Genomic DNA, 8,804 nt, shown 5'->3' with positions numbered 1-8,804 from the left:
AACCGTGGTTAATTTTCGTAAGGGAATTAAAATGTAAAGAGAATTATTTAGATTATTATTTAAACACAACATATCCGACTAGGGGCGCCGCTATGATTTGTGGGCCCCCTGAACAGCATATTTACTCGGGCCCCCCTCAGTAAAAATCGCATTCCGGGGAGTCACCTTGGGTAGAAATCCCGTTTCCCCCTCAGGGGGCCCCATCTAACGCCAGGGCCTTGGAATCGTCCTAACATCACCCCCTTACGGCGCCCCTGTATCTGTCCAATCAGAGATAACATCCAGGCTATTAAGCCTCTCCCATTACGACGTTTTACTTCCATTCTATCAACTGAGTTTTTTGTATATTCAGAAGTGACAGTAGCTGCTAGAATGTCATATGACTTTTAAAAGCAGCAGATACCATATAAAATATAAATAAGGTAAGATAAATAAAACAGGAGCAATGCTTATAAATGGCTTATGTTCTTGTTGATCGACTGTTAAACATTAACTCTTAGTAAACTAAGCTGCATTCAGTGTGTGTTTTGTTGCTTAGTTTTATAAACATTTGAATCAAAATGAAAGCGTTTTAGAAATAGGAATGTAATAACTGATTCAAATATTAATATAGTAGGCTAACCTAGTAGGACTAAAATATATCTTTTTGTAAATTATTTAAAAATGTTAATTGACTTTAATAGGCTAATCTACTAAAATATGACTTTAATGTAAGTCTGTTATTATTTTTTTTTAGGCTAATTACAAAAAGATATATAAAAGTATACAAAAAAATTAAATTAATGTTGAATTAGTAATGTGTAAACTATCTATACATATAAGCTGCTTGTTATGATCATTGTCCAGAAATGAAGAGCAGTCAATACATTTCAGATCCAAGATGGATTCAGCTTCAGGAGTGCAGTTACCCTCCGACTAATCACATAAAATACATCAGATCTATTTTGGGCCATGCATTTTGGCAGGGATGCTTGTTGCTGCATGGTGAATGTCAGATATCAGATTACCATGGCAACAGCAGAGAGCTGCATGTTTGCCTCAAGACGACGCAGCAGTGAGACTGACTTGACAGATTTGAACAGAATATATAACATCCTATATATCCTCTTAATAGTGCATGAGTAAAATTGGAAGATTTGTGATGCCTCTAATGTTGAGTGTCTAGAAGGTTTTGAGGATGGTGGTGAGATGTGCCTGAGGATCAGCAACATCATTGTAGAGATTCATACAGGGAAACTAATATTGTTAACTAAAACTAAAAGTTGTAACGTACTTGAAACAAATATTAAATGAAATAAAATATAAATCAGCTATTTTACAAGGCAACATTTCTCATTTTCATTTAGTTTCATTTGAAGTGCTAAAATGATTAAAATTAATAATTAAAAATGAATAAAAAATGGACAAAAACTATAAATAGTATATCAAATAACACTGCTATGAAATATTAGAAATTACTCATTCATGTCGCTCAGCAAAAACATGATATTGCAGTCATGCTCCTGATTTTTTATTTTTTGTTATTGTATTTTTTATTTTATTTTATTTCATTTCCTCTGGTTCATAAACCCAACATGTTTTATAGAGCAGGAGCGCTAGGCTAGAGTTCTGAATGAAGAGCCCATGTGACTTTTTCCTTTTAGTCTTTTCTTGATCAAATCTGATCTATAAAAGGTTTTGCACAAAGAACCAAGTGATGCTGACAATCAAAGGGCCACATTTCTAGCAAGACTGCTTTAATATTTACACGCCTTTTAAGTTTTTTGGTGCCTTGGGATTAGACATCTGATAGAATCAAGTCTTTTGACTTAACAGAGCAAACGCACAATGAATAAACTTAACATAATGTTATGAAAATGCTATATACTGCTACTGTATATATACTATATAATTCTATATATGTCAGTATAGTGTGAAGTTATATAAAAATGTCACTTGAATGATTATATTACAGCATTATGGAGCAGAGATGTGGGACAACACAGGCAATAATCATCGGCTTGTCAAGACACTAAACATTGGCTTAAAACCTTGCCTAAAAGTTGCCTGGTCTTCTTGGTGCGTGTTAACTTCAGACCGCCTGGACAACTGTGAATTGTGGCTGAAATGAAAAGTATGGGATTTTTGATCATACAGTGCAGGAAATAGTATACAATAATACTTCTAATACTGCTAATAGAGGGATTTTTTCTTTATAGCTACATTTAAAAGCACTATGTGTGCTCATGTTGGCAAATAAAGCTTATTAATTTTTTAACTTATGTTTTTCTCCTCCTACTCATTTTCTCTTCTGAGAACTAGTGATTCATGAACAAATCGTTTCTTCGAACCGGTTCATAAGATTCATTCGAACAGAATCGCAGAGCGTCCAGTGTGAATCACTGGACTAAATAAAGAACTTTGTTTGTGAGGTGGGTGGATGTTTGAATGCTAAACAACATAGTATTTACAGAAACACAACCTACAGAACTAAATATAGTACAAAGCTGGGATGAACCGTGGGATTCATTCAGAAAAAATGCACGTGCCTTGTTCCGCGAGCTCTGTATGTGTTTGATTCTCATTGATTCTCATAGCATTTGACAAAAATACACAATAATTTTAAATGATGCTTTATTTATGTTCTGGTATGGACCGGACATAACCTATCAGATATGGCTCGGCGTCTGAATTGGTTCTTTGAAATGAATCAACCAAACGAATCGATTCCCCAAATGGATCCTCTCAGCGCTAGAGAGACACATCGGGGTGTGTGATCCTCAGCAGATGCAGAATTATTGTATTAAACAGCCATCGTTTCAGTGTCTTAACCTTAGAGACACTGCAACCTCGACTGATTTTCATAAAGCCATTATGAATTTGTAGTACAAGAAGAAGAATCATGTTCGTGAACACGGCATTAGTCGTTATTTCTTCACTGATGGGATTGCACGTCACAGGTGAGGCTAAAAACAATATCGATATCGTCTGTTTTTATAAATTCCTGCTATGATAATTTCCTTATTTGCTATTGTAATGAGTTAACTGGGCGTTTATTTGGCAATGGTGTGCGTTTAATAACATGGGCAAGGGATCATTTGAAGGGGTAAATGAAATCTGTTTAATATAATTACAATAAACAGTGCAGGTCATAGAACAAAGTGAAATATACGGACCTTTATTCGACAGGGAAATGCTTATGTTCTTGTCAGTCAGTGCTAAAATGAATAATAATGCATCCAAGCACAATCATTTCTGAAGCTTAGATCAGACAGCAGAAATATGTCTTGTGCATGTGTATGCTACAGCATTACTGTAATTGATATTGCATGTGGTTACACTTCATAATTATGGTTATGCTTCTCATAACAGGCTTAAATATATCTTACTTCACTTATCTAGCACTTAACATATTTAATCATTTGCAGTAATTATTTATTTAGGCTGACTTGAGTGCACTAAAAAATGGTTGTAGAAACAATTTTCACTCAGAAATGCTAGTACATTTCACAAACAATTACAAAGTAATTAGCAAGTAACACAATGAATGAAACGTGGAATTTTGAAGTATTTTGAATTTGTATAGCATGCTCTAATAATCAGTGTTTTATTTATAAATTTGAAAAATCATTAAAAAAAAGGGGCGATTTGGTTTAGAAGGGCATGGTGATGAGTAAATCATGACAGACTTTACATTTTGGAGTTAAGTCTATCCCATAAGCTGCAAGCTGCGTTTATAGTCATCTTTGGGCCCACTCTTAAAAATAAGGGTCTTTAGGGTTCCCCTAAAAAGCTTTCAGGGAACAGTTCTTAAAATATTTTTTTTCTCACTATTAATAACATTCTAATAATCTGAAAAAATTTAATTAAATTAAAGAACATTTTGTGCAAAAGAAGGTTTCCATGGATGTTAAAGGTTCTTCATGGAACCATAGATGCCGATAAAGAACCTTTATTTTAAGAGTGAAGGTCATTTATTTCATTTGGGTTCTCAGGTTTCTCATTTTGTTGGCTCCAAGTGGTCCAAGTTTCATATTTGTATTAGACATCAATATCCGTTTCCTCTATGCATGGTTACTAGGTGTTTTACATTCTTACACTCAGATGGTTTGGAGTTCTTCAGAATGGTTGATACTCTTTAGCAAGCGCCCAGCCTGATTTCATTACAATTTGGACTTATTTAAGCTGTTATTCAGATACATATTTACAATATACATAATTACAATAAACCAACTGGAATCAACTTTAAATAAGCCAACTTTGTTAGCAATATGCAAAAACAATATAATATAAAATGGACAGTAAGTGATCCTGCACTGTAATTGGTCAATAGACTGTTCCAGATATTCTAAAGTAACAGCTATGATGTGAAACTCCGTTTGTCTATATTTCAGGGGGCATCTCTGTGGATGATGAAGTTTATCAGATACCGCATCGGCGCATGGCTAACGGATTGACTGGCCCTGTATACCAGCACATGGGTGTTCTCAGTCAGGAAAAGGCTTTAGGATTTAATGGGGAATTGCTTCAGGCCCAGTCCCGTGGACGGGTGGCTAAACTGATGCCTGCAGTGTTTCTAGAATCCCATTTCCAGAGAACTCCACAGAGGCAATCAGATGTCAACTTCCTGCGAAACATTGACCATGTGGAGAACAAGCCTGTATCTGCCCACCATACGGTCACAATGGTGAGCGCCTACACAACTTGTGATTTTTTTGGTTGCTTTGAGATTGTGTAGTGCAAAAATGTAGAAGCCTGGGGTGCTGAATTAATTAATAAAGAAAACGGGTTGGATGAGATGACTTACATTTTTGCCAGCACAAATGTTTAAAGACACACACATATGCACACATATCCATACATTTTTTAAATATTTTATATTTTAAATATTTGTTTAATAAAACATTTTTACTAAGTAGCTTACTATGAGTGATTTTTTAAAAATGATTATTTCAGGGATAAAATGAGTAATTACGGCTATTCAGCATTATAAGTAATTCATAATTATTCATACTTATTTCCGAACTTACACCTACACATTTCTAAGACTAAGAATCTTACTAACAGGATCAAAAACACGTAGTTAGACGATGCTTGCGATGTACTGGCATTGATACTAAGTGGTTGCTAGGCTGTTGAGAATGTTTGGTTGTTAGTTGTTCAGGGGTGCATTTCCAACAACGTAACTTGCTGCTTAACTACCATCATATAGGGGAAATTAACTACTCACAACTTTTACTTTGTTGCACATCCGTTGTTTGAACAATGCTGGTTCAACACAACACAGTCTCACCCCAACTAGTCATATATTGACGCTTGGTCAGGACCCTTTGGCGTCGCTTTTTGACGCTCAAGGTACTCCTTTAGCATCATTTTTCGACGTACAGAGTCCTCCATTGTTTTCAGTTGTTTGTCTTAATTTAATGGTTCCCATGCATTTGTATTAAATATGAATAATTTTATATAAATTTATACTTTAATTGGAGCACGTAACCCCACCCCTACCCTAAACCTACCCACTTCTGAACAATATAAAACATGTAACAGACAAATAAAAGTACAGCCACAGGTATTTATTGCAAAAAATTACAAGCAGAATAAACGCATTACAAACATGTTGTGTTGCATTCCAAGTCTTCTGAAGCCATACGATATCTTTATGCGAAGAAGAGAATAAAACATAAAGGTTTAAATCGCTGAAAATGATCCCGCTCCGTTAACGCGCTCACATCTCATTCAAATGATACTCCCGTAGTATGACGCAATCGGTCACGAGACACACAAGAGCCAATTGCTAACGTAGGCTTCTTCTGGCGGCATTTTTTGAATTCGCACACAGAGACAGCAGCACACAGGAAGAGCTTCACGGCGGACGGAGACGGCGATCGCGTCTATTCTTCTCACAAATCAATCGTTTTGCCTCGAATGACTTAGAATATTATTATTTATTTATTTATTTTTTAATTATGACGGTTGTTGTATCTGCCTGTTATATCTTGTGTTTTATTGACAAATGGTAGGTTTAGGGGCAGGGGTTGGGTTACGTGCTCATAAATGTGTAAATAGTGTAATATAAATAAAACTGTTGTGACACACCCCAACAAATATGCAACAATGGCAATATTATTGCCCAATATATAATTTAATCATGACGATAAGCCTTTGCGTAGGCATATTGACGCTAAGGGTTTCTTATTTAAAGCAATGGAGGACCCTGCACGTCGAAAAATGACACTAAAGGGGTACCCTGTGAGTCAAAAAGAGACGCCAAAGGGTCCTGACCAAGCGTCAATATGTGACGAGTTGGGAGTGAGACCGTGTTGTTCAACATCATAGAATGTCGTTATGCAGGTGGAGTAATAACTGATTTGAAATCGAATTAAAGTCAGATTATTGCTGTAAATAATGAACATGCTGTCTGATGGCTACTTCGTGCACATTCACACCCTTTCACTCTCTCGACAAACAAATAAGCTTAAAATGAATTTTGTGTATATATGTAATGAAAGATATAGATGCATAATTCATGTTAGCTTGCTTATTTTTCTCGAGCGTAGAGCAAATGTTTATGAATGTTGATTTCGTAAAAACACTAAATTGTTGAACTGGATCTTGAGATGTAGGTGTCCTGCACTGTTAGACATTTCAAAGGGTTTTTACAGTAACTTACAGATTTACAGTAGCAAACTGTATTTGATTTGTACTGTTTTACAGTAAATTACTGAAAAAAAATCCAATTCATCAGTATACTACTTGAATTCATTCATTTTAATATAGATTTCATTAGATTTGATTAATTTTGATATAGAATTCATTTTATTTTTACTCTACATAGGTACTACTGGCATTCAATTAAAACAGACACAATAATTACAAAATATCAAATTCTTTATTTAAAACATTGCATGTATAACACTTAAAAATACAGTCTTCCAATGCTGGAACAGTGCAACTTCACCATTTCTCCTGTCTTAGGACGTTTTGCAGTGCATTATGTTGTATCCTCTGGATTCATCCTCACAAAGAATCTTTAGGCAACAGAAACATAATGGGGAAAAAAGACAAGCAGCCAAAGAATACATAGTCATCTGCAAAACCCAGGTTCTGCTCCAAAACGTGGCCACCACCTTTGCTCACCATCCACTTTGTTAGTGACAGAAATGTCTTCCCTGAAAAACAAGAAGTAGAAATGACACACTTTTAAAAGGCAAACTCCATATAGAATATACAAACCTCTCAAAACCATAGTTGCTCTCTTACCATTAATTATCAGTCTCAGGGTGGCTGGCGCTGCTCATGTCTTTCTTGATGCTTCATTGCAGTTGCCTTTAAAACACAAATACAAAAAAATGCAGTAAATCTTAAATTCCATTAAAAACGATAACAAACTAATTCTAAAACTAGAAAAGGCAGCTAGCCATAAAACTTGTTTAACTTAGCTAAATTTTATTTTCTCAGGCTACTGGTCAACATTAACTACATGAACTAAATTTCACATTAGTTAACCTAATGTTAATATAAGATAAGTGTTGCTCGTTAAAAATAATTTTAATTTAGTAACTTAATTCAATAAGCTGACAAAAGTCGTTTAAAATGACAGCGCAGTTTACCATAGTAAAGTTTGTTACCGCCATGTTACTAGGTTAAACCGATGTGCAAAAATCTGACACAAACACACAGACAAACGTACATATATTTTTACCTTGCTTGCTGGTCTTATTCTCTCGTAAGGTGCATCGACACACAGCGCAGATGTTCTCCGGAGCTTCCACTCTCGCGGGTTCATCCCCGGGAACAACCTGCAGCGCTGCCCCGTTGCTTCGGTGTCTTCCTCGGAGGCGAGTGGCACGGCGTGACTCGATAAAAAACAATATAGAACCCATTATATATACTTTCTACAGTGGATGCGGACAGTAATGTGATACCCTGGTATATTTCTGATGTACAGATGTACTCCAAGCGCTAGCGCTGTTTCTGACAGGAAGTACAAACGGATTTTCCAATCATTACAAGCGATGTAACACATCCAGTGTAGTCAGTCCCAAGCTGTTGCGGCGTTGTAGACACAGTTGCAAATTGTGTCAATCTCAATAGAATGGCGCCAAAGAGGCCGTTACAGCAAATACAGTAGTATACAGCAATTTAAAAAAATACAGTAAGTCTCTGTATGTGGGGTCTGACGTCACAGAAAATTCCCATAATGCAAAGGGTATTACAGTTATTTACTGTAAAGGGAATTTGCAGTATTATACTGGGTGATATACAGTAAATAACTGCAGAAATTACAGAAATGTCTAACAGTGTGCATACGTCTACAGAGAGAAGTCTGATGTTTTCACTGGAAAATTCAGTTTAGACTATGAGGTCAAAAAATAATATATAGGCTGAATTAGGTAACAATGCATCTTTCCTCAATAATTTGCATGATTTTAGGTATTTTGTAAGGTAGTTTAGGCGTATTAATAACAGTTGTTATACTTGCCTTAGCTTTGACATTGCGTCTGGCGCTGAACATTTGGCAACCGTCTATACATACCAGATTAAATGATATGTGTATGTGTATTTGTGAGTATCACAGTGATGATGGGAATGTGTTTTATGGTGGCGGGAGATGAACTCTCTCACCCTCAAAGCCAATTACACTAATGCACCTGATGCGAGACCTCTGGAAGCTTCCCCACTCCCACGAGGTGTCCAAAAAAATCAATCACGGCTCGCATATATCACCACTTCAGCGCACAGCACTGCCTGTGAGAGTCACACATTTATATATTTATTTGCTTTAATGCCGGTGAAGCTTAATACGGGATGTGCTCAGTACACAA

At 36.0% G+C, this 8,804-nt stretch overlaps 1 protein-coding gene across 1 annotated transcript in view; it reads left to right on the top strand.

Annotated features, from left to right (window-relative positions):
- The first annotated feature begins 2,676 nt into the window (after positions 1–2,676).
- The window catches only part of ptprr (protein tyrosine phosphatase receptor type R), a 44,166-nt gene continuing 38,038 nt past the window's right edge, over positions 2,677–8,804 (top strand). The window contains exons 1-2 of the mRNA XM_058772648.1: positions 2,677–2,939; positions 4,374–4,666. Of these exons, the coding sequence (XP_058628631.1) occupies positions 2,882–2,939; positions 4,374–4,666 (351 nt within the window). The 5' untranslated portion in view covers positions 2,677–2,881. The remainder of the gene's footprint in view (positions 2,940–4,373; positions 4,667–8,804) is intronic.

This window comes from Onychostoma macrolepis, chromosome 04 (genome assembly GCF_012432095.1).
Source record: "Onychostoma macrolepis isolate SWU-2019 chromosome 04, ASM1243209v1, whole genome shotgun sequence".
Taxonomy (NCBI): Eukaryota; Metazoa; Chordata; class Actinopteri; order Cypriniformes; family Cyprinidae; genus Onychostoma; species Onychostoma macrolepis.
The sequence above is the reverse complement of the archived record's forward strand: the minus strand, read 5'-3'. Positions and strand labels throughout refer to the sequence as shown.